The 25,596-nt window shown below is 50.3% G+C and overlaps 10 protein-coding genes across 18 annotated transcripts in view; 7 read left to right on the top strand and 3 right to left on the bottom strand.

Moving 5' to 3' along the window:
* The window catches only part of LOC119843336 (butyrophilin subfamily 1 member A1-like), a 1,931,986-nt gene that overhangs the window by 1,748,872 nt on the left and 157,518 nt on the right, over nucleotides 1–25,596 (top strand). The gene's annotated exons all lie outside the window — the stretch shown is intronic.
* The window catches only part of LOC119843287 (zinc finger protein 850-like), a 1,467,609-nt gene that overhangs the window by 1,158,129 nt on the left and 283,884 nt on the right, over nucleotides 1–25,596 (bottom strand). The gene's annotated exons all lie outside the window — the stretch shown is intronic.
* Nucleotides 1–25,596, top strand: part of LOC119843274 (zinc finger protein 850-like) — a 1,382,451-nt gene that overhangs the window by 860,335 nt on the left and 496,520 nt on the right. The window lies entirely within an intron of this gene.
* Nucleotides 1–25,596, bottom strand: part of LOC119843356 (zinc finger protein RFP-like) — a 1,128,717-nt gene that overhangs the window by 843,139 nt on the left and 259,982 nt on the right. The window contains exon 6 of one of the 3 annotated variants that reach the window (XM_043496846.1): nucleotides 3,166–3,176. The exons of the other annotated variants lie outside the window; for them this stretch is intronic. Within the exon in view, the coding sequence (XP_043352781.1) occupies nucleotides 3,166–3,176 (11 nt within the window). The remainder of the gene's footprint in view (nucleotides 1–3,165; nucleotides 3,177–25,596) is intronic. 3 annotated transcript variants of the gene reach the window in all.
* The window catches only part of LOC119843308 (butyrophilin subfamily 1 member A1-like), a 910,188-nt gene that overhangs the window by 824,377 nt on the left and 60,215 nt on the right, over nucleotides 1–25,596 (bottom strand). The gene's annotated exons all lie outside the window — the stretch shown is intronic.
* The window catches only part of LOC119843309 (butyrophilin subfamily 1 member A1-like), an 845,206-nt gene that overhangs the window by 668,600 nt on the left and 151,010 nt on the right, over nucleotides 1–25,596 (top strand). The window lies entirely within an intron of this gene.
* Nucleotides 1–25,596, top strand: part of LOC119843327 (E3 ubiquitin-protein ligase TRIM11-like) — a 790,215-nt gene that overhangs the window by 579,442 nt on the left and 185,177 nt on the right.
* The window catches only part of LOC119842642 (zinc finger protein 239-like), a 1,225,455-nt gene that overhangs the window by 236,977 nt on the left and 962,882 nt on the right, over nucleotides 1–25,596 (top strand). The gene's annotated exons all lie outside the window — the stretch shown is intronic.
* Nucleotides 1–25,596, top strand: part of LOC119843367 (zinc finger protein 664-like) — a 1,158,238-nt gene that overhangs the window by 88,111 nt on the left and 1,044,531 nt on the right. The window lies entirely within an intron of this gene.
* The window catches only part of LOC119843338 (zinc finger protein 850-like), a 621,437-nt gene that overhangs the window by 88,111 nt on the left and 507,730 nt on the right, over nucleotides 1–25,596 (top strand). The gene's annotated exons all lie outside the window — the stretch shown is intronic.

Raw genomic sequence — 25,596 nt, forward strand, 5'->3', positions numbered from 1 at the left:
CCTCCCTCCATAAAAGCAACGGCAGACAATCATTTTGCGCCTTTTTTCATGGATAACCCACGCAGATGCCATAGCATTGTAAGCACGGAGCCCGTTGAGATCACCGCAGCAGTTGTGAGCATTGTAAACACCTCACAGATTATCCTGCAGGTCATGGTGGATGGCTTTGCTGCAATGGGATTCCCTAACTGTGGTAGGGCGATAAACGGAACACATATTGCTATCTTTGCACCGGACCACCTTGGCAGCCAGTACGTAAACCACAAAGGATACTTTTCAGTGTTGCTGCGGCAATGGTGGATCACAAGGGATGTTTCACCGACATCATTGTGGGATGGCCAGGAAAGATGCATGACGCTCGCATCTTCAGGAACTTGGGGCTGTTTGAACAGCTGCAGGAAGGGACTTCCCAGATCAGAAAATTACTGTTGGGGATGTTGAAATGCCAATAGTTATCCCTGGAGACTCAGCCTACCCCTTGCACCCATGGCTCATGCAGCTGTACACAGGCAGCCTGGACAGTAGTAAGGAGCAGTTCAACTACAGGCTGAGGAAGTGCAGAATGGTGGTAGAATGTGCATTTGGACCTTTAAAAGCTCGCTGGTGCTATTTGCTTACTAGGTTAGACCTCAGTGCAACTAATATTCCAATTGTTATTGCTGCTTGCTGTGTGCTCTACAATATCTATGAGAGTAAGGGGGAGATATTTATGGCGGGGTGGGAGGTTGAGGCAAATCACCTGCCAGACACCAGGGCAATTAGAAGAGCACAGCCGGGCGTACTGCACATCAGAGAAGCTTTGAAAACCAGTTTCATGATTGGCCAAGCTACGGTGTGACAGTTGTGTTTGTTTCTCCTTGATGCAAACCCACCCCCTTGATTGACTCTAATTCCCTGTAAGCCAACCACCCTCCCCCCTTCAATCAGAGCTTGCAAAGGAAATAAAGTCACTGTCATTTCAAAACCATGTATTCTTTATTAATTGATTTAAAAAATAGAGAGATAACTCACAAGGTAGCCCGGGTGAGGTGGGGGAGGAGGGAAGGACAAGGCCACACTACAAATCAAAACTTATTTTATGCCAGACTGCTGTCGCTTGGGCAATCCTCTGGAGTGGAGTGGCTGGGTTCCCGGAGTCTCCCCTCCCCCCGGCATTCTTGGGCATCTGGGTGAGGAGGATATGGAACTTGGGGAGGAGGGCAGGCAATTATTCAGGGGTGCCTTCTCTGGCTTCATGGTCCGGGAGCACATCTTGGGAGGGTATTGGCTCCAGGGTGATGAAAAGTTCCAGGCTGCCGGGGAGAATGGATTCTCCGCTTGCCTGCTGTGTACTCTCCTCCTCTTCCTCCTCCACAAAATCTTCCTCCCTGTTGCGTGAGACTCCCCGCTTGCAGGTGTCCATGGACAGTAGTGGGGTAGTGGGCCCCCCCCTAGAATTTCATGCAGCTGATCGTAGGAGTGGCATGTCTGGGGTTCTGACCTGGAGCGACCATTTACCTCCTTTGTTTTTGGTAGGCTTGCCTGAGCGCCTTAATTTTCACGCGGCACTGCTGTGTGTCCCCGGTGTAGCCTCTGTCCACCATGCCCTGTGCGATTTTGGCATATATATTAGCATTTCGTCTTTTTGATCGGAGTTCTGCCTGCACAGATGCTTCTCCCCATACAGCAATCAGATCCAGTGTCTCCCATTCGGTCCATGCTGGAGCACTTTTGCGATTCTGGGACTGCATGGTCACCTGTGCTGTGAGCTCGCCACGCTGACCAAACAGGAAATGAAATTCAAAAGTTCCCGGGGTTTTTCCTGTGTATCTGGCTAGTGCATCTGAGTTGAAAGTGCTGTCTAGAGTGGGCACAATGGAGAACTCTGCAATAGCTCCCAGAGGCCAATACCATCGAATTGCATCTACACTACCCCAAATTCGACCGAGCAACGTTGATTTTAGCGCTAATCCCCTTGCCGGAGAGTAGTACAGAAGTCCATTTTGAGAGCCCTTTAAGTTGACACAACAGGGTTGGTCGTGTGGACAATAGAGCATTAAATCAACCTAATGCTGCTAAATTTGACCTAAACTCGTAGTGTAGACCAGAGCTCGCAAGCCGCCACCGATGGAGTGGGGGAGTCCACCAATGGTCCCCAGTCCTTGCGGGCCCACAGCTCCCCACTCTTCCTGGGCACCTGGGAATGCCCAGCGGTTCCCCACTACCCGTGGGCATTGTGGGATCCCTCTCAGTTCCCCAGTTGCCATGCGTGCCTGGGACCTCTGGAGTTCCCAAGGGCCCGTGGATGCAGGGGGAATCCCGTGTAGCTCCCCAGAGCTTGGGAACATTTGGGAATTTCCCTGGGGGTAGAGAGGAAATGGCTCCCCAGTCCCCATGAGTGGGGAGGGGGAAATCCCCTGTTGCTCCCCAGTTCCCCTAGGGTTTTGGGGAAATTCCTGTGGCTCCCCAGGCCCTGCAGATGGGGGGGAATTCCCCTTAAACCTTTCCAGAGGCCATGGGGTTGGGAATCCTGCTCAGGAATCTGTCTTCAGCTCCCCAGTGCAAGGTGCAGGGAGGAAAACTTTTGAAGCTCCCTATTCCCCATGAGTGTGGGGGAATGCAATCTCTGTGGGCATTGGGGATCACCCCCACCCCATTTGCTGCTTTGTTTCCCTGCCCCTGGCTGGGCTGGAGCAGACAGAGGCTGCAGCTCAGGGAGATCTGAGGGGGGCAAATAGGGAGGGGCAAAAGGTGGGCCAAGGCCAAACTGAATGTAGAGTGGGGTGCCCCATCTGGGGCCGGGGAAGGAGCGGGGCCCAAGGGCCCAATCAGGGCCAGGGACAGCACAGGTGCTGGATCTAGGCTAGCGGGACCCTGCCGCACCCCTTGACTTGAAGGGATTTCCATCCTATCCAGGGTTTACAGTTTGGTTCAATGGCTCTCAGTGCTCCCCCACCCTGTACAGATTGTTTCAGCCCCCCGGCCTGGGACTAGGAGCTGGGGGTAAGAACGGGGTACAGCTGGTGGGGGGGTGAGCCCCCCTCCCACTGTAGGGACAGGACCCCAACCCCTGAGCACCCCCAACATCCTCCCCACTGAGCGTGTGGCCCCAGCCTCTCCAGCCCCAGAGCCCAAGGAGGGTGCATAGCCCCAATCTGAACCCCCCGGGGCAGCCTAAGGAGAAGCCTGACATGCTCCTCACAGGGGCCGTGCACCCCACCTCCACAGTCGGCTCTGACTCAGCTGGCTTGGAAAACAGGACGGTTTATTGGTTGCTGAGAAGACAGCGTAGAACAGAGCTTGTTAGCACAGAAATCAGGAGCATTCAGCAAAGTCTGGCTTGGGGGAAATCCAGAGTCTTGAGTCCTGGGCTCCCCTCGCTGAGCCCCAAACCAGGAGCCTGACACACTTCCAGCCCCTCATCCTCAGTGATGCCCAGCTGCCCCTCCCCCATGCTTTCTCTTTCCCAGGAAAACAGGTCAGCTGGCCTCCCCCCCCCCCTTTGTTCTCCAACACCTTCGCCTGGCTCCCTGCAGAGGACAGGCTCTGGCCATCACTTGCCAGGATACAGAATTTTGGTCATTCTCTACGCCCAGGCAGCTACTCTGCCATCACACCTGCCCTCTAGAGGTCTCCGCAATGATCACACATCTGTATCCCACCAGTTTGATACTTGAGTAACACATGGGGAAACTGAGGCACACACACAGTATTCAGAGAAAACATTAAGAACAATCTCGCTTCATCACACCCCTCTGAGACCAGCCCAGGGGCACTTTCTCCAGTGGCTGGAACCACTCTGACCATACCAGCCCCTGAGCCTGATCCTGCAGGTGATGGAGAAACCTGGGGAAGAGGCTGGGGCCAGACAGGAAAGTGGTGCTGCACAAAGGGCCCCTTTCAGGGACTGGTTGGGGAGTTTGGCCTACATGGGGAGGGGATTCCCTGTGTCTGCGAGTCCCAGAGCTGCTGCCCTCCGTGACACAGCTGGGTTCAACCCCCCTTACCAGTGTCAGCGCCTGAGCTGCCGAATGAGAGCAAAGATCCAAGACAATGGGGCAGTCGCCAGTTCTCCCACGGCGAGGGAAGATGATAAAAAGGGAGAGCAGAGAGACTTGAAGGGCAGCAGCAGTAAGGAGTGGGGAGAGAGGTTCCCATCTCCCAGCCCTGCCCAGATCCATTCCCTGCACCCCCGAGCAGTCAGCTTTCCTGAGAACAAGGGGAGGAGCTGAGAGAGGAAAAAGTCAGTTCCTCACTCTGCTGAGCACCGCACTACTTAGGGAGACGGGAGAGAGCTAGAGGGGGTCACAATACACTGTGGGGCAGTACCCTGAAGTGACTTCTTTGATTCTGCTCTTTTTCCAGCATTTGGCTCAGAGCTGCTGTTCTGGGGAGGTTTAGAAGGGACGTGGTGGGTTTAGTTCTAATGGGAGGTGGGGAGAGGGGGGTTGGCCGGGGTGGTAATGAACTAACTGGGTTTCTTTCCAGCATGGCAGATTCATAGAATCAGAGCATCTGTCTGCAGGGAGAGAGCCTGTGGGGAATCAGAGTAGCAGCCGTGTTAGTCTGTATACATAGTCTGTATACCATCATAGGGCCTAATCACATCAGCCACACTATCAGAGGCTCGTTCACCTGCACATCTACCAATGTGATATATGCCATCATGTGCCAGCAATGCCCCTCTGCCATGTACATTGGCCAAACTGGACAGTCTCTACGTAAAAGAATGAATGGACACAAATCAGACGTCAAGAATTATAACATTCAAAAACCAGTTGGAGAACACTTCAGTCTCTCTGGTCACTCGATTACAGACCTAAGAGTGGCTATCCTTCAACAAAAAAGCTTCAAAAACAGACTCCAGCGAGAGACTGCTGAATTGGAATTAATTTGCAAACTGGATACAATTAACTTAGGCTTGAATAGAGACTGGGAATGGATGAGTCATTACACAAAGTAAAACTATTTCCCCATGGTATTTCTCCCCCCCACCCCATCCCCCACTGTTCCTCAGATATTCTTGTTAACTGCTGGAATTAGCCTACCTTGCTTATCACCATGAAAGGTTTTCCTCCTTTCCCCCTCCTGCTGCTGGTGATGGCTTATCTTAAGTGATCACTCTCCTTACAGTTTTCAGAGTAGCAGCCGTGTTAGTCTGTATTCGCAAAAAGAAAAGGAGTACTTGTGGCACCTTAGAGACTAACAAATTTATTAGAGCATAAGCTTTCCCATTGTTTCATGTTCTCTGTGTGTGTATATAAATCTCCCCTCTGTTTTTTCCACCAAATGCATCCGATGAAGTGAGCTGTAGCTCACGAAAGCTTATGCTCTAATAAATTTCTTAGTCTCTAAGGTGCCACAAGTACTCCTTTTCTTTTTGTGGGGAATCAGGGAGTGACATGGACTCCAGCCCTTTATGAAACTTGCCCAATCTTCCTGCTCCTCTGACAGACTGCGGAATCACTTCCATATTTCACTCCAGATGGGCTCATCTTCCAAGGGACAGGGCCTAAAGCCTTAGCCTGCACTGGACCAGAAGTTATGCTATAGCCCTGGCTGATACAGGGTTGTTGTTGGTTTTATTTTTTCAGAGAGTTCACACCAGGATGACTGCTCCACCAGTAAGTCTAGCTATGGTACCTATTACCTATTACCACAGTATGTGGAAACCTCTACTGAATTCTCTCTCCCCGTCCCTTCTCTATCTCACAGCCCCTTTCCCCACCCCCATCTTTTTCTCTCTTCCGTCAGCCACACCTCACAATCCAGCCCAGAAAGGAGAGAGCAGTTGGTCAGGGCCCTCCCCGGCGAACCCAATTCTCTAACTGGAAGTCATGGAAGACAACGTTCCCTTAGAGCACTGCCTCTAGTGGTGACAATGTTAGTGCAAGTCCACTAGGGCCCCTAGGATCCTCCTGCTTGTGTCGGTGGGTATTGGCTGACATCCCAAACCTGCTTTATAACTTGAGGTTTGAATGGGATCCCTTCTGGGCTGCTGTTTGAAGAGCGTGGGGGACTACTATCTTCTTCCAAGTTTTTAACAGAACCAGGTTACATTTCAAAGTTCTAGTCTATATTAATTGGAATTATATATACCATTTACACAAATGGGAGCATGTCAGGCTTCTTCTTAGGCTGCCCCCAGGGGGTTCAGATTGGGGCTATGCACCCCCCATTTACACAAATACCATTTACACACTTTTCTAACATGTCTCTAAAGGTTGAATCTGGGTCAATTAGCCTGCAAGGTTCTAACTCTTTCTGGCTAGGTGTCACAGAAGTTCAGATCGTGTGTGAATTCTCCAATGTTTAGTGAGGTGTGACCTCTATCTCAAACTTTTGTCATAGTCCATTACTGATGGAGTCTTGGTCTTGTATGGATTTTCTGATGTAAAACAAGGACTGATTAGTTTCTTAAATATTTCCCACAGTCCAAGCACTTATGGGGTCTCTCTCCAATGTGGATTTCCGGATGTTTAACAATGTCTGACCTCCGTATAAAACTCTCTCCACAGCCTAAGCAGTTATGGGGTCTCTCCCCTAGGTGGAATCTCTGATTAGCAAAGTCTGACTTCCATATAAAACTTTTTTCACAGTCTCACCACTTATGGGTTTAGCCCAAAATATTTGGCTTTAAAGTTTGTGGTAAACTGTCTGTAAATGGCTTTATGGATAATTACCTTATATAGTCCATGTAGTTTTATTACCTGTGATGTTTGGGAAATAGGAGGTTACTTCCAAAACCTATTGTTCACCCAAGGACTGCCTGCTGTCGAGAGGCTGCAAAAATGTCTATATAAACTCTTGGGACCTGATCCTTTTATCTCAGATCTTCTTAAGCTTTATTCAGGGGAGTTTGAGTCATAAGACTGAGATCTCCAGTCACCTCTGGACTGCCCTGATATTGAACATTTGGACATTGGACTAGAATGTGATGAAATGATTCCACACAACGCTAATGAAGGTTTGGATGAAGAGCTCAGAATAATAAAAAGAATATTTTCATAAGGAACTAATGTAAAGGAGTGAAACTGATCTAAGGACTCTATTCGCGTTTGTATGTCTAATGACCTTTTAGCCAAAACTGTCTTTTCTTCTTTTAATAAATCATAGTTTCGTTAACAAGAATTGGCTGCAAGTGTGGATTTGGGTAAGAACTGAAGTATTCATTAACTTGGTAGGTAACATGTCTGATCCTTTGGGATTGGTAGAATTCTTTATATGATGAAGATTTTCAGGAATCCCCATCAGAATCTCAGAGGACATTTTCCCACATCAGGTATCTTTAAAGACTTTCCTCTGTTGCCACTCTGTCAAATCAGTTATTTTGTTACAGCATCTCCCATATTATGAAGGGTTTACAGAGCTGAATGATGCCTCATGCCTGTGCCAGGTAACTTTCAGTGAAATTAGCCTGTAATTAAAATCCAAAGTTAATACCCATTAAATGTGACAGCAATTCCCTACCTTGTACCCCTGGGCAGCCTCCTCTATGGGAACCACCATGTGATCTCTGTGAGCCCAGGACAGATGGCAAACCAGAGAGATTGAAGTTTGATGCTCTTCACAGGAGTTTCGGAGCCTTCTGGTGTTCCCCACACACCCCGTCCCCTCCTGCCATTTGTGACGCTGCTGTTCAGTGGCTGCAGGGGCCGGTGCAGACCTTGGCACAGGCTGCGGAAGTTCTGAAGCCAGCCAGAGCTACCTCCCTAGGACAGGTTTCAGAGTAGCAGCCGTGTTAGTCTGTATCTGCAAAAAGAAAAGGAGTACTTGTGGCAATTTGGAGACTAACAAATATATTTGAGCATAAGTTTTCGTGAGCTACAGCTCACTTCATCGGATGCATGCAGTGGAAAATACAGTGAGGAGATTTTATATACACAGAGAACATGAAACAATGGGTGTTACCATACACACTGTAACAAGAGCGATCAGATAAGGTGAGCTATTACCAGTAGGAGAGAAAAAAAAAACCTTTTGTAGTGGTAATCAAGGTGGGCCATTTCCAGCAGTTGACAAGAACATCTGAGGAACTGTTGTGGGGGAGAAATAAACATGGGGAAATAGTTCTACTTTGTGTAATGACACATCCACTCCTAACCTTTATTCAAGCCTAAGTTAATGGTGTCCAGTTTGCAAATTAATTCCAATTCACACAGTGTTTAGCCCAGTGATCTCCTCTCATGCAGGCCGGCATCAGAGTTTAACCCTTCATGGAGCAGCAAAGGTGTTCAGAATCTCCGTGGGAAACCTCCTCTCCCTGCTGAGCCTGGGGCCTTTATTAAGGCATCTTTCCCCCCTGATGGACACACTTCTTCATGGGAGGCTATAGTTGAGGTGGCAGCAGGGTGTAATGCTTAGCACAGTGGAGTGGGTCTGGGGAGTTTTGGGTTCTAGTCCCTTCTCTGCAGGTGATCCTGGGCAAGTAATTGCTCCTCTCTGTGCCTCGGTTTCCCTCCCACCTAGTTAGGCTGTAACCTGCTCAGGTCAGGGATTGCCCCTGGCTGGGTTTTGTCCAGTGCTCAGATCGAATGTGTGGTCTGTAAGGGCTATTGTCATGCATATAGAAGTAATAATAAATTCTATTAAACCAGTTACAACCTCAGCTTGTACCTTTCTCTCCTACAATGTGAAGGTAGCATTCTCACAGACTGGGCTTCAGCTCATGTGATTTAAACGTCACTGATGTTAATACCTTTCATTCAGTAAAATGTTCCCTTATTTCACCAGTGGAAGCTGGGTTTGGAAAGCATTCGGCATCTCAGATAAGTTTCCCACATTAGATATCTTTGAAGTCTTCATTTTTTGCCTTTGTTGCCACACTGCCAGATCATTTATTTTGTCATAACATCTCCCAAACAGTGAAGACTTTACAGAGCTGACTGCTGCAGTTACATCTCTGAGAGGGAACTTTCAGTGAAATTAGCCTGTAATTAAAATCCAAAGTTATCACCCATTGAACTTGACAGTAATTCCCTACCTTATACTCCAGGGCAGCCTCCTCTATGGGAAACACCGTGTGACCTCAGTGAGCCTGGGACAGATGGCAAACCACATAGATGGAAGTTTGATCCTCTTCACAAAACAGTTTCAGAGTCTCCTGGTGTTCCCCACACACCCTGCCCCCTCCTGCTCCCTTCGCTGCCTGTAAATGCAGCCGCTTGGTGATTTCTACAACATTTGCCAGCTGCTTGTTGGGCCTGAGGTTTCTCTGTTGCACAGTTTCTCTGCACTGAGGGCAGGAGGTGGCTGTGTCGGGTCCCTCCCAGCACTGGGCGATGCAGGCTCGGCAGAAATTGTGCCCACACTCCAGAGTGACAGGGTATGTGAAATACTCCAGACAGACGGGACATGTCGCTTCCTCCTGGAGACTTTCCACTGGGTTCTCTGCAGCCATGGCTCCCTCTGGGCAGTGTAACAGGGTTAGTTTCACTTTCTGGAGCTAAGGAAAATGCCCCACCACCTGCAGCAGCAATTGGGGGTTTCCCTCCCTGGAACTGACTCAGGCTGTCTGCAGAACAGGAACCAGCCCACTGGTAACATTACAGGCCTGGAGGCTTTGGTGAAGAATGGCTCTGCTCCTGCAATCAGCCCTCTGTGCTGGTGTGAGGGGTCATGGGGGCTTCACTTGGGCACCAGTCATGTTGGGCATCCCCTGTCATGATGACTTTGCAGGATGAGGGTTTGTGTGATTAAGATGATAGTTAGACTTGGCAGAATTCTTCTTTTATATAAATTTTGTTGGAAAATGTTGATGTTTATTTTTAAGCATTTTTTCCATATTTCTTGAGTTAAATTTTCAGTTGCACAAAAATCTGGGTTTCAGCATTTCTTTCCAATTTTTATCAACATACATTTTCATAATTGTGGGGAAATTATGGGGGGAGGATAAGATAATAGCGGGTCAGACAAATTATTTAGTGACAATATACATTGAGATTCAAAATGTTAAAGCTTTATAACCATGAAAACAGAGATTGCCAAAATCACCTCTCAAAATATACAAGGTCACTCTCCTTAAATCAAACTTGAATAAGTTCTCAAGCAGCATTGTCCTTAATTTCCATATCTGTAATTTTCATTTATCATCAACTGAAATACTTTGCCATTGGTTTGAGTGTATACAGTTTACCAGTGTTCAATAACATTTATGAATAAATGCTAATCCTTCCAAGCCTAGTAATAATAAACTCACAGGCTAAAACTTGTTTAAGTTGTAATCAGTGTTTTCAAGATCTGATTCTCATTTACACTAAGGCTGCTCTGGCTCAGTGTAAAGGGGCTGCAGCATCACCAATTTTTGTGATTTTATCTTGCAATATTCGTTGAGTTTGATGAAGCCCCAACTCCTGGATGCAGGTGATGAGGTGAGGCTCTCGGCTTCTGTTTTCTAAACAAAGGATGTTTCTAGCTCTCTTTGTTGCAGAGAAAAAAATTAAAATGTCACCCAGTGCAGCTTAAGCTCGGAGAAACCAAAAGGCAAATAAACCCCCCCTTAACATTTCCTATTTATTATTAGTAAATCTCATGATTTTGAGGGGCCTGACTTGTGAGTTGTAAATGCCTGGGATTGGCAGTGCTGTGCCAGTGAGAATTCAGGCATTACCTCTCTATCAGTTAATTAGGAACTGTCCCCTAAAGAAATGTCATCATTGATCTAAAACAGCACCAGCAATACAAAGGGGAACAGACAGAGAGGGCAAGTAATGGGACTGCACATGGAACTGGGCTGTGGGCCCCGAGCAGGACATGAGCACAGCTCCCCCAAGGGGGGGGGGATGAACTAAAAAGATAAAGGAGAATGTTCATGTTTACATTTAGATCCTTAGACTCAGATCCTCCAAGGTTTGTAGGCTCCTAACTCCCATTGACAGCAGTCTAAATACCTTTGAGGATCTGAAGCTTAGAGTCCTACCTGCAGACAACAGGCCTGGAAACATAAACTGATCAATGGCTGCACAGTTCTGACAGCATCAAGTGTTCAAAATTCATGAGATTGGCTGAAGGAATCGAAATATTTTCTAGAACGTATCACTTCTTTGTTTCTGAGTGATGAGGTTTCACTCTCGTCACATTCTCAAGTTTTACTACTCAAGCAAGAGAAAGTAACTCTTCAAAGTTTCAAGATTTTCTGGCAAGAAACTTTTATTTTTAAATGAGATTCTCATGTATTCAGACGATTTCAAGACCTGGGGCCAGGGGCACCATTTCAGATTTTGGTAGGGGAGGGGGCAGCTTTAACCATGATTCCCAGGGGTATTTTTTACTGCATCAATAGTCCACTGTCACTTCAAAAGTAGCCCAATCTATTTATTTAAACTTTTTTTTTTAAACACTACAGTCTATATCTTTAAAAATAGTCACTATCTAGGGTATAGGTAATTGATGGATGTTAGCAGCATATAGATCTATAACAAATTTTGGCAGCCAAATCATACAAATTGTTCGGATTGGCTTAGGTTTATGTTCACTGAAGGGTTTATATAAATAGTTATAAAAAAATACAAAGGATTAAGTTAGAAGGAGATTTTGAGAGAGTAAACATCACCTCCATGAAATACACTGATTGTACTCAAGCTTGTGAGACTCTGCCACCCTCACAAATGTTAAACAGTAAGTACAACAGGAGATATGAATATTTACCAGCTGGAAGAGAAGATACAGCAGAAAGCTGCAAAATGGCTATGTGAGGGTAGTAGCTCCTCAAAAGGTATCTGGGGAAAAGGGCCTAGAACAGAAAAGTGCAGCCCCACTTTGGGGAGATTTGGTAAAATCCAAACATTCCCAGGGGAACTGGTGTTTCTGTGTCACAGCCAATGGACCTGACCCAAAGCCCATTGTTGGCAAAAGAAAGACTCCCACAGACAAGTGGGACTAAATGGTAGAATAATGGCAGTACCCCAGTGTGGCCATTTCACTACAAATGGGGTTGCGGGGTCTGGGCAGGAGTTAGGGCGCGGGAGGGGGCTCAGGGCCAGGGTTGCGGGGTCTGGGCGGGAGTTAGGGCGCGGGAGGGGGCTCAGGGCCGGGGTTGCGGGGTCTGGGCGGGAATTAGGGCGCGGGAGGGGGCTCAGGGCCAGGGACTGCGGGGTCTGGGCGGGAGTTAGGGTGCGGCAGGGGGCTCAGGGCCAGGGTTGCGGGGTCTGGGTGGGAGTTAGGGCGCGGGAGGGGGCTCAGGGCCGGGACTGCGGGGTCTGGGCGGGAGTTAGGGCGCGGGAGGGGGCTCAGGGCCGGGGTTGCGGGGTCTGGGCGGGAGTTAGGGTGCAGGAGGGGGCTAAGGCTGGGGCAGCTCCTGTTTGTTGCGCGGGGGCGGGGGCAGGTGGCTCTGCGCTGCGCGGCGCGGCCCCCTTGGCCCCAATTCTGGGAGCGCCCCCCCCCCCCGGCAGGGCTGCCCCGAAAGAGGGGGCTTTAGGGGCTGCAGGGCCCTGGGCAAAGGGGGCCCCGGGCTGCAGCCTTAAAGCCCCTTTCTGAAGCCGGCCCCGCGAGCAGGGGCGGAGGACTCAGGAGGAGCAGGGGGCAGCAGGGGGCATCCCTCCCGCCCTGCTGAGTCCCCCTCCCCACAGTGGGGTGCTGGGGCTGAGCTGCCCGAGGGCCCGGCCCTGGGGCCCCCGTGTTTAATGGTAAATCCACCCCTGGTTTCAGAGCCTCCTGGGGCCTCTCGCACGCTCGCTGCCCCTCGGGCTCCGGCCCCGCCTGCAGCCTCGGGCGTTTCACCAGCTCCACCAGGTCCCCAGCTGCCTGTTGGCCGCAGGTTTCTCTGCCCCGGGGGCAGGAGACGTTTGGCTCCGGCTCCCCCCAGCACTGGCGGAGGCAGGCCCGGCAGTAGTTGTGCCCACACGCAACAGACACCGGGTCTGTGAAATACTCCAGGCAGATGCAGCCAGTCACTTCGTCCTGGAAGCTCCCGGCCAGCTCCCCGGCAGCCGTGGCCCCCCCGCACCGGGACCCAGCCGCTGCGGGTTAATTTCACTTTCCTGAGCTCAGAGGAGCCAGTTTGGCTGGAGCTGGGGCGTTTCCTTCCTGCTGTTCCCAGCAGCCCCTGTGCTGAGCTGCCGTGAGCCACCCCCAGTGCCACAGCCCGGGGACCAGGGGAGACAGAGCCAGGGCTAGCGAAGGGTTAACACCGGCTCCCCTCCCCTAGACAATCTGTGCAGAGTGGGGGGATGGCTGGGGGCTGGTCCCGACAAGAGGCTGCCGCCTCCACTGTCATTTGGGATTCCAGGCTGAGCAGCTCCTGCTGCTCGCCAGTGGGGTCTGTGCCAAGGAGAGACCTTCATTAAAACCCCTTCTGTGCCCAGCGGGGGGGACCCTGTGCTTAGGGCACCTCTAGGCTCTGCTGACACCAATTCCTGAGCTGGAGGCTCTAAATGATGAGAGAGATACCTGGGGGAAAGGGCCAGGGCCAGGCAGGAAAGTGACTGTGCAGAAAGGCCCCGGGAGCCTTAGATCTCGCTGTCCCTGGGAATCTGCCCCCTTGTTGTCAATGTGAAAGAAGGAAGGATCTGAGCTGTGTGAACATCATGAAGCCGCTGCCCTCACCTAGGTCTCAGCTCTGCTCAGGATCTGCCCCAGGGGAGCTACAGGGAGACACAGGGAAGGGGAGGCCTGGAGGGAGCTGCCCACAGAAAGCAGTTCTCTGCCAGAAGGGATCACAGAAGTTTACCAGGCTCTGAGACAGGAGGAGATTTAAACACAGTCCCTGACTGCATCACTCAGGCTCCCTGGGCTGGGACCCACAGGAGACGGTGGGCCTGGGTCCTCCTACCACCAAGGAATGGACGGGGCCAGGGGTAGAGACTGCTGAGATCCCTGAACAAGGGTGGCAACAGGAACAGGAATACTGGACTTTGTGTTCCTGCTGTAACTTATCATAGAATATCAGGGTTGGCAGGGACCTCAGGAAGTCATCTAGCCCAACCCCCTGCTTAAAGCAGGACCAATCCCCAACTAAATCATCCCAGCCAGGGCTTTGTCAAGCCTGACCTTAAAAACTTCTAAGGAAGGAGATTCCACCACCTCCCTAGGCAATGCATTCCAGTGTTTCACCTCCCTCCTAGTGTAAAAGTTTTTCCTAATATCCAACCTAAACCTCCCCCACTGCAACTTGAGACCGTTACTCCTCGTTCTGTCATCTGCTACCACTGAGAACAGTCTAGATCCATCCTCTTTGGAACCCACTTTCAGGTAGTTGAAAGCAGCTATGAAATCCCCCCTCATTCTTCTCTTCCACAGTCTAAACAATCCCAGTTCCCTCAGCCTCTCCTCAAAAGTCATGTGCTCCAGTCTCCTAATCATTTTTATTGCCCTCTACTGGACTCTTTCCAATTTTTCCACATTCTTCTTTTAGTGTGGGGCCCAAAACTGGACACGGTACTCCAGTTGAGGCCTCACCAATGTCGAATAGAGGGGAACGATCACGTACCTCGATCTCCTGGCAATGCCCCTAGTTATACAGCCCAAAATGCCATTGGCCTTCTTGGCAACAAGGGCACACTGTTGATTCATACCAAGCTTCTCGTCCAGTGTAACCCCTAGGTCCTTTCTGCAGAACTGCTGCCTAGCCATTCAGTCCCTAGTCTGTAGCAGTGCATGGGATTCTTCCGTCCTAAGTGCAGGACTCTGCACTTGTCCTTGTTGAACCTCATCAGATTTCCTTTGGCCCAATCCTCTAATTTGTCTAGGTACCTCTGTATCCTATCTCTACCCTCCAGCATATCTACCGCTCCTCCCAGTTTAGTGTCATCTGCAAACTTGCTGAGGGTGCAATCCACACCATCCTCCAGATCATTTATGAAGATATTGAACAAAACCGGCCCGAGGACCGACCCTTGGGGCACTCCACTTGATACCGGCTGCCAACTAGACATGGAGCCATTGATCACTACCCATTGAGCCCGACAACCTAGCCAACTTTCTATCCACCTTATAGTCCATTCATCCAGCCCATACTTCTTTAACTTGCTGGCAAGAATACTGTGGGAGACCGTGTCAAAAGCTTTGCTGAAGTCAAGGAACAAGACATCCACTGGTTTCCCCTCATCCACAGAGCCAGTTATCTCGTCATAGAAGGCAATTAGATTAGTCAGGCATGACTTGCCCTTGGTGAATCCATGCTGACTGTTCCTGATCACTTTCCTCTCCTCTAAGTGCTTCAGAATTGATTCATTGAGGACCTGCTCCATGATTTTTCCAGGGACTGAGGTGAGACTGACTGGCCTGTAGTTCCCAGGATCCTCCTTCTTCCCTTTTTTAAAGATGGGCACTACATTAGCCTTTTTCCAGTCGTCCGGGACTTCCCCCGATCGCCATGAGTTTTCAAAGATAACGGCCAATGGCTCTGCAATCACATCCGCCAACTCCTTTAGTACTCTCGGATGCAGCGCATCCGGCCCCATGGACTTGTGCTCGTCCAGCTTTTCTAAATAGTCCCGAACCACTTCTTTCTCCACAGAGGGCTGGTCACCTCCTCCCCATGCTGTGCTGCCCAGTGCAGTAGTCTGGGAGCTGACCTTGTTCTTGAAGGCAGAGGCAAAAAAAGCATTGAGTTCATTTGCTTTTTCCACATTCTCTGTCACTAGGTTGCCTCCCTCATTCAGTAAGGGGCCCACACTTTCCTTGACTTTCTTCTTGTTGCTAACATACCTGAAGAAACCCTTCTTGTTACTCTTAACATCTCTTGCTAGCTGCAACTCCAGGTGTGATTTGGCCTTCCTGATTTCACTCCTGCATGCCTGAGCAATATCTTTATACTCTTCCCTGGTCATTTGTCCAATCTTCCACTTCTTGTAAGCTTCTTTTTTGTGTTTAAGATCAGCAAGGATTTCACTGTTAAGCCAAGCTGGTCGCCTGCCATATTTACTAGTCTTTCTACACATTGGGATGGTTTGTCCCTGTAACCTCAATAAGGATTCTTTAAATTACAGCCTGGACTCCTTTCCCCCTCATGTTATTCTCCCAGGGGATCCTGCCCATCAGTTCCCTGAGGGAGTCAAAGTCTGCTTTTCTGAAGTCCAGGGTCCGTATTCTACTGCTCTTTCTTCCCAGTGTCAGGATCCTGAACTCGACCATCTCATGGTCATTGCCTCCCAGGTTCCCATCCACTTTTGCTTCCCCTACTAATTCTTCCCGGTTTGTGAGCAGCAGGTCCAGAAGAGCTCTGCTCCTCCAAGACTTGCACCAGGAAATTGTCCCCTACACTTTTCAAAAACTTCCTGGATTGTCTGTGCACCGTTGTATTGCTCTCCCAGCAGATAGCAGGGTGATTGAAGTCTCCCATGAGAACCAGGTCCTGCGATTTTATAACTTCCGTGAGTTGCCAGAAGAAAGCTTCATCCACCTCATCCCCCTGGTCCGGTGGTCTACAGCAGACTCCCAGCACGACATCACCCTTGTTGCTCACACTTCTAAACTTAATCCAGAGACTCTCAGGTTTTTCTGCAGTTTCGTACTTGAGCTCTGAGCGGTCATACTGCTCCCTTACATACAATGCAACTCCCCCACCTTTTCTGCCCTGCCTGTCCTTCCTGTACAGTTTATATCCGTCCCTGACAGTACTCCAGTCATGTGAGTTATCCAACCAAATTTCTGTTATTCCAATCACATCATAATTCCTTGATTGTGCCAGGACTTCCAGTTCTCCCTGCTTGTTTCCCAGGCTTCTTGCATTTGTGTATAAGCACTTGAGATAAGTCCCTGATCCTCCCTCTTCCTCAGTATGAGGTAGGAGCCCTCCCCTCTTGTGCTCGTGCTTCCTCCCAGTATCCCACTTCCCCACTTACCTCAGGGCTTTGGTCTCCTTACTTTATTACTGCTCTGTTGAAGAAAGAAGGGAAGAAGCCTGTAAAAGGAGAACAGCAGAAAAGGGGTCAGGAGAAGCCCTGAGACAAAGGTCAACCCTGGGACAAAGGTCCCACTAAAGGGGTTGACAGCACTTTGGGTGGGGCCAGAGTCCTTTCAGACCTGAAAGCGAAGAGACACAAGTAAATCAGCTGGAAGACTGGAGTTACTGACAAAGACTGAACCAACTAAGGGAAACTGAGGCAGGGACTATCACAATTCTGCTGCAGACTGCTGGGATTTCTACTCTAAGGTCCCTCAGTTATAGGTGCATGTCTGTTGATACAGATGAAATTAATGGGAGTTAGGCACCCAGACCCTTTTGAAAATCCCACAAGGCATCTATGTGCATCCTTAGGTGCCTATGTACTTTTAAATGAGAGGGGGAGTTCGTTTCATTCTGTCAGTTTAAACAGATTTTTGTATTTGTTTGTTTTTGTGATACTTATTGTACTGCAATATACCTGGGGGAAAAGATCTGCTTGTTCCAGATTCAGCCCCTCCATCTCCAGTTATAGTCTGAGAAAACTCCTGATGCACAAGAGGATCCCCAACCAGCCCTAGAAGCAGCGGGGAAGACCAGGCTCTGCTGCCTGGATGCTGGTGAAGGGAAGCAGATAAATGACAGAATTGTACTTTTTCCAGGATGGAAAAGCTCTGGGATCTTGTCAGACCTCCCCTGTGCCCCGAGAGATGCACACAGGGGCTCAGCCCCCCCACCTCCAGTTATTCTCCCCAATTCAGCTCCAAAGTTTCCCAGCTGAGGCCTGGGAACAATGAGAAAACAGCCACTCGGTAAGGGGAACTGGAGGGTCCCTGCTCTCTGGCTCGCGCTGCCCTCTCTCTTCCCTGGCAGCTGTCACCCGAAGGAGGGGATGGCTCCTCTCTGGCACCTGGGCTCTGGGGTCAGGAACCCCTCAGTGCTCAGCAGGGCTACTGCTTCAGCTCCCTCCTTCCAGCCTCCTCCCTGCTTCAGGGAGGGTCGCCTGGTATGGGGGCAGCAACAGCCTGGGATGCAAACTCCAGCCCTGGCCAGGCCCCAATAAGCATCACAGCCCCCCTTATGGTAAGGGGGTTACAGCCCCCCCTGCCCTGGTATTGCAGCGTTGCCCAGGGTTCCCTGCTGCCTGTGTCAATGGCAGGGCCTGGGGACCAGCAGGTCCCAGTTAGTGACTGAGTGTGGATGAAAAGTTCCCTTGGATTTTACCCTTTTCTCTCTGATAACCCAATATTGATCAAACCCCCACAGACTTCCACCATTTCCCATTGAATTCTCAAATTAGATGTAAAATCGGCCCCATCTCTCTCGTTACTGGTGACTGATATAAAATCTTTTCAGATTGTGTCTGTCTAATTCTCAAATACTGATGTAAAATCCTACTCCGGCTCTGGCTCCCCAGTCCCTGTCTACCGCCACTTCCTGTTTCCAGGGAAACTGTTGCCCCGAGTCATTACCCCAATGGTGGGGGGGGCAGGGGCTAAACCCCCAAAGGACCAATTTTCCACTCATGTCTGAGCACCAGGTTGTTTCCTCCTTTACATCAATTAACCCCCCCACCCTTTCCTCTTTAAGAATTGAATGTTGATATAAAATCTGGTCCGGGTTTGCTCTTTCCCATACAATTATCAGTTACTGACAGAAAATTCTCTCCGATTGGCATTTCCCCCCCTCATGTTTTAAGTGCAGCATCGTCTCCTTTTTTGGAGGGAAGCTGTTGCCCTGAGTCATTCTGCATGTGAGGGGCTGCAGGGAAAGGAGGTCAAACCCCATAGTGACCAACTTTTCTCCTCACATCTCAGAATCAAATTGTTTCCCCCTCTACACACTTTAAAATTGACCTGTTGGTGGTGACTATCAGAGCCAGGAGCCTCCCCCGTTTGGGAAACGGAGTCTCCCAGCTGCTAGTGGAACACTTGGCCAGACCTGATCTGATTTTAGGCTCAGATGCAGCAGGATGAGGGGTCACTCCCCATTCAAGGGGGGCTGCTCTGTGTGTGGCTGGGTCCCTGCGCCACACAGGCAGCGCCCAGAGTGGCTGAAAATCTGCATTTAATCCCCCAGCCTCGCCCTGCCAATCACATGGGAGGCAGGGAGCCGAGGGCGATGCTGGGGCAGAAAACGGGATGGAACAGGAAGCTCCTTTAGTGAGTTGGGGAAGGTAGCAGCCGGGAAGGGCAGCTGGGAGGCTGGATTGGGTTAATTATTCAGTCATTTAGAGAAATGGGTCATAGGCTGCAGAGGATTTTATATCAGAATTTAACATTATTATTTAATGAGTAGTTGGGAGTTTAACCCAGTCACTCAGGGTCCGGGCAACTGCCCCAATAGCGGCCGGGCGGCGCCATAGCCCCATGTTCTGTTCTGTTCTATTCAGTCCTTACAGCCCCTCATCCCCCCAGGGTCCCAGCACCCAGCCACATGACTCGCATTCATCCCCTGGGATTCTCTCCTGCTCCCTTCTCTCCCCTGGGGCAGGGATTTTAAATCTATTTATTCGTTGGTGGATGTGGTGCCTGCCGCGCTCTGTGCGCTGGTGACATGAGGCAGGTCTAAGACATCTCCTGGTGCTGGGAACCCAACATGGGGATGTTTGGGGCTGTTCCCGGCTCCTGAAGGAGTTTGTCCCACAGCCTGGGAGCGGCTCCTCTGTGGCCTCACAGATCCCGATCAGCAGCTCTGTGAGTGCAGGGACCCAGCTCCCTCCACAGCTCTGACTCCATCCTGGGCTCCCCCTCCACAGCACCTTCCCAGCCCATGTCCCTGGTCTGCACTGACCTTTCTGCTGCTGGCTTCCCACTGGGGCCATGGGAAATGTCAGGGAGTGGCCAGCCCAACCAGCTGTGTCCCTGCATGGTCCCGATTCCCAGTTCTGCTCATTGTCAGGCAGCCAGGCCAGGAATTAAAATCAGGAAAACAGGAATAACGTGGATCTGAATAAATTTATTTGAGCATAAGCTTTCGTGAGCTACAGCGTTCAGTGCATCCGATGAAGTGAGCTATAGCTCACGAAAGCTTATGCTCAAATAAATTTGTTAGTCTATAAGGTGCCACAAGTAATCCTTTTCTTTTTGTGAATACAGACTAACACGGCTGCTACTCCGAAACCTGTGGATCTGAATGACATCTCTATTGGGTCTGTGAGATGACAGGGGTTAATGTAACACGCTCAGCATCAGCAACTCAGCACACAGGGGAGCCGTGCTGGTGCCTGGTTGTGTTACAGCAGGGGAGATAGAGAGAGAGAAACACAAAGGTAAGTGAATGTCTGTGAGGCTCTCATGACTCCCATAGTGTGTGTGGCTGGTAAACCATTTGCACCCTCTGCTAAATCAGCTGCATCACTAGGAGTGTGTACGATGAAACCCTTTTAACTCTGCAAAGCCAACCTGCTTCCAGCCTGCCCTGTCTGACCTCAGCACGACACTCTCCCAGCTCAGGGTCACCAGCTCCCTCCCCAGAGACAGGACCGAGGGGGCGAGCTGTTGGGTCCAGAGCAAGGCAAGGAGGGGGCAGGTGTGTGGTTGTACGGGAAGGTGCCCAGGCAATGGACATGGAATTGGGGAGGAGCTACGTAGTCCGGTGAACATGTGGCGAGAACAGGAGACAAACTGCCTGGGCTCCTTCCCATGAGTTGGTGCCATTCACCCAGCCTGGGCCCCTCGCTCACACAGCCCTGGGGCTGGGCTCTCACTCCACTTCCCCTGACTCAGCTACCAACTTCCTTTCCCCAGCTCTTCCCACTACCCATCCCTCCATCACGCTGGGACCAGATCCACCACACAACTGAGTCTGCAACACAGGGAGGCCCCTACAGCAGGGTCCCAGCGCTCACTGCTGCCCCCTGTGGCCATTTCACTCCCCTCCATGGGCAGAGACTCCCCCAAAGGCTGGAAATGCAGAGATGTTCCCATCTCAGAGTCAGATAACACAGTTAATGACCCTGAGGGGACCTAGGAATCCCACAAACTGACTCCCCCTGCTACCTCCTCCCCCACTGCACAGATACAGCCCTGCTGGTGGGTAGCGCTGAGTGGGGGGCTATCAGGGCAGATAAAGGTCTCTCTCGTGCTGGTCACAGTGTGTAACAGGGATGTAAATTCCTTTATAAGGCACTGGTCAGCATCCCAGTCATGGCCTCTCAGGGGCATCAGCTTAGCAACATCCACAGACAGATGTCTATGGCTGTGACTGGCTACAAGAGCTTCCTGAACCAATGATCCTTCCCCAATGGTGATGATATTCACGTCTCAGCACGGCTTCCAGAGGTTGCTCAAGGGATGTCATAGGACTTCTGGGGTAATATTTCAGCAATAGTGATATACTCAAACCCAGGAGCAAATAGGCAAAATTTGGCCCCATCCCAACTTTTAAACAGAGGTTGGCTCATCTGGGGAACTAGACACCAGAGCAGGGGAGGTCACACAGGTAAACAGGTCAGTAACAGTTGCCTGGAAAGCAGTGTGGGATAGCGATTGGAGGACTGTCAAAGTGATGCGCAGCAGGATTGTGTGCACACAGACAATAGATGGATAGAACTATCTGAAGCATAGGCAGTCCACTTTGCAAGAGGACTCCAGAGTTCATAATAAACACAGAATTAGTGTGCTGTGAAGGGTTGCAATGTGTGTGTGCACACATTTTAAAATCAGATTACTTCAAATTAATCCAATTTAACACCCCCCCCACATAGACAAGTAGGGTGGCCACTGACCATCCCTGGAACACTGGACATTCCAGAACTTCAGGAACAGGATGAACCTGTCTTCACTGGTGCGACCCTGGCCCTGCTGTCATGACTTTGCCGGCACCATTCATGTGAAGTCAAACTGTATGGAGGATGCCATTTTGCAGAGTGTGCCACCCTGCCCCCACCTGTGTGTCCAAGGTCATGATGGCAGAAGCAGCATGGCAAGCTCTGCAAAATGGTGTCCTCCATAATGATACCAGACAAAAGCATGTATGGTACTAGACAGGGACAAACCTTTCCAAAACCAGCACTGTCCGACTTATCCCAGACAAACGGCTGCCTAGAGATGAGACTTAAATACATTTTTATCCATTCAGTTAAATAAGTGCAAAACGCTGTGTGAACACTCTTATTTCGGTTTGAACAAGGCATATTTCTGTTCATCTCAAGTCAATTAGGAATCATGTTAATGTAAACCTCCATAAGATGTATTTAAAATGAAGTAAGAGGACCATCCACACAGGGGTTTGCTCTGGTTTAACTAAGGGCTTGGCTACACTTGCGAGTTAGAGCGCATTAAAGCTGCCCCGGGTGCCCTAACTCATGATGAGTTCACACTGGCAAGGCACGTAGAGCGCCCGGAGTCTGCAGCTGGAGCACTCCTGGTAATCTACCTCCACGAGAAGCATAACACTTGCTGAGCCCCCGCTGGAGAGCTGCGGTGCCAGTGTGGACACCCTGGTATATTAATGTGCTCTGATTGGCCTGCAGAAGTGTCCCACAATGACTGTTCTAGCCCCTCTGGTCATCAATTCGAACTCTACTGCTCTGCCTTCAGGTGGCCAACCGTCAGACCCGCCCTTCAAATTCTCTGGGAATTTTGAAAATCCCCTTCCTGTTTGCTCAGCCAGGCGTGGAGTGCTCTCAGCAAATCTTTCCAGGTGACCATGCCTCCATGTGCCAGGCAATCCCCAGTATGGAGCAATGGCGAGGTGCTGGATCTCATCAGTGTTTGGGGGGAGGAAGCTGTCCAGTCCCAGCTGTGCTCCAGCCACAGGAATTACGATACCTTTGGGCAGATATCAAGGGACATGATGGAAAGGGGCCATGAAAAGGACGCACTGCAGTGCAGGGTTAAAGTGAAGGAGCTGCGGAATGCGTACTGCAACGTGTGGGAGGCAAACCGCCGCTCTGGTGCTGCCCCCACGATCAGCCGTTTCTACAAAGAGCTGGACACGATACTTGGGGGCGACCCCACCTACACTCCGAAGACCACCATGGACACTTCAGAGCCCAGTTCAACAAGGCAGGAGGAGGAGGAAAGCAGGAGCGAGGGTGCTGAGGAGGAGGGAGACAGCCCAGCATCCCTAGATGCATGCAGCCAGGAGCTGTTTTCAAGTCAGGAGGAAGGTAGCCAGTTGCAACGGACGGTGCTTGGGGAAGAACAAACACCAGAGACGGTGACCCATAAGTGGCTTTTATTTTGGGAAGGAAGTTGTTCGGTGCGGGATCTTGGGGTGAGGAGTGTTAGGGCTACATGCATGCCTAGATGCAGAATAGGGCATTGATGTGCTCTCTCACATCCCGGTAATCGGCCTCAGTGATCTCTTCAAAGGTCTCACGCAGAAGCTGGGCAATCTGCTTGTGCAGGTTCCTTGGCAGAGCTACTGTGCTCCTTGTCCCAGTAAGGCTAACATGTCCACGCCACTGTGCCGTGACAGGCAGGGGGATCATTGCTGCACACAGGCAAGCTGCATATGGGCCATGGCAGAAGCTGCATTATAATAGAAGACCCTCCCTTGCTTCCCAGGTCACCCTCAGCAGCGAGATATCTTCCAGGACGAACTCATCCTGTGGAAAATGTGGGGACAGTGTTCAGTATAGGGGCCCCCTGCAGCTCTTGGCTCTGCCCAAGGCACAGAACCCCAGAGGACAGTATGGCCATGAAACAATCAGTCCCCCTTGCCCCTGTGCTTACTGACCATTTTGGGGCTCCTGGGGGTTATGTGCGCTTGCTTTGGGACGGGGGCAATTTCTGCTCTACTGTGTTGGCGGTGACATATGGCACAAGGGAAAGAGTTTTGGGACACAGGCTGCAGAGGAGAGCAGGCACGAAGCTGCTCGATGTGCAGTTCTATGAGCGCCTGCATCAAGTCCGCTTGCCACTCCATGATGTTTAGGAGCCACTCTGTGTTCTCCTGCATTTTTCTATTCTCAGCAACGGCCTGCTCCAAACCTTCATGCAGCAGGGTCCTCTTTACTTTTCTGAGGCTGCTTCCTGAGTCTGTGCAGCTGTTCAGCTGGCGATAACAAGGACGACTGGGATGCAACATTTTACAGAGGCACCGTTGTTAACACTAGACAGAGCAATGATATGGCCGGTCTTAAACACAAGCACAACTCACATACCTATCACAACTGTCTGCCCCAAGGCAAGCACACATTAGCTACAAGACCCCCCAAAATGATGAGTAACCTCAGGGGCCAGGGGAACTCATTGCTCAGGGACCATGTATAATGGGGAGAGCTAACACTGCAGGGGGGCCTTATACTCAACACTATCCACACATTTTCCACAGGCTGTGTTCATCATTCAAGATATCTCGCTGCTGAGGGTGAGCAGGGAAGCAAGTCAGGGTTTTCTGAAAGACTGCGGATTCTGCCCTGGCCCTTATGCGGCTTCCCTTTGTGCAGAAATGGTCCTGCCACCCCTGATGGCACAATGGCATGGGAATGTTACTCTTAATGGGACAATGAACACAGCAGCATTGCCAAGGAACCTACAGAATCGGATTGCCCGGTATCTGCATGAGACCTTTGCTGAGATCTGAGAGGCCGAGTACCAAGATGTGAGAGAGTGCATCAACGCCCTGTTCCGCTTCTAGGCACCGCACAGATCCAAACCTGCTTTCTGCAACTCTCCTCGCCCCACCAACCCGCCCCCAACAACTCGCTTCCCAAAATCAAAGGCGCTTAGCAGGTGCCTCCTCTGATCTTTTGTGATTCCCCAAGTTCCAGCTGCTGCGACTGGCTATCTTCCTAGCTGCAAAAACAGCTCCTGCATGCATGCATCTATTGATGCCAAGTCATCTTCTGTCTCTGGGCTCCCCTCCTTCTCAGCACCCTCGCTCCTGATTTCCTCCTCCTGGCTCATTGCACTCTGGGCTGGCATGGCCTATGAAGTGTCCATGGTGCTCCTTAGACTGGAGGTGGGTGTGACGGGTTGGGTTACAGAGATCCCCTTAGGACTGTCACCTGATGTGCTGAAATCACCCCTGAGCCCATTTTCCCTGCCAGCCTGGGCCCCCCCAGAACCCCATCTAGTTAAGCCAGACACGCTAGCCTACCCAACACAGACCCAGGGTCTGGGTGAAGCCCCGAAAGCTGCAGGCTTCACTGAAAACAGCTCAGGAAGTAACCTGTCTCCAGCACCCAGATACCCAGCTCCCAGTGGAATCCAACCCCCAAATAAATCTGTTTTATTCTGTACAAAGCTTATACAGGGCAAATTCATAAATTGTCCACTCTCTATAACACTGTTAGAGAGATATGCACAGCTGTTTGTTCCCCCAGGTATTAATCACTTACTCTGGGTTTATTAATAAACAAAAGTGATTTTATTAAGTATAAGAAGTAAAATTCAAGTGGTTTCAAGTAATAGCGGACAGAGCAAGGAAGGTCACAAACGTAAAATGAAACAAAATGCAAGTCTAAGCCTAATACATTAAGAAAGTGATTATAAGTAATATCTCACCCTCAAAGATATTCCAATAAGCATACTTCACAGACAGGATTCTTTCCTAGCCTGGGCCCAATCCTTTTCAGACCAAAGCTGTAGTTTATGGCCTGGGTCCAGCAATCTTGAGCCAGCTGAAGACAAAATGGAGGGGTTTCCAAGGCCTTTTGTATTCTCTGCCTTGTGGGAGGAAACCCCTTTGCAAGATTACAGCAGCTAGATGGAGTTTGGAGCCACATGGGCAAATCACATGACCATGATGATTCATCTTTCTGTAGGCTGATGCCAGTTTTCACATGTTAGTTTAGCTCATGTGGATTGGTGTCTCCCACAGTCCATTGTTAGTCAAGTACT

The sequence above is a fragment of the Dermochelys coriacea genome, chromosome 14 (assembly GCF_009764565.3).
Source record: "Dermochelys coriacea isolate rDerCor1 chromosome 14, rDerCor1.pri.v4, whole genome shotgun sequence".
NCBI lineage: Eukaryota > Metazoa > Chordata > Testudines > Dermochelyidae > Dermochelys > Dermochelys coriacea.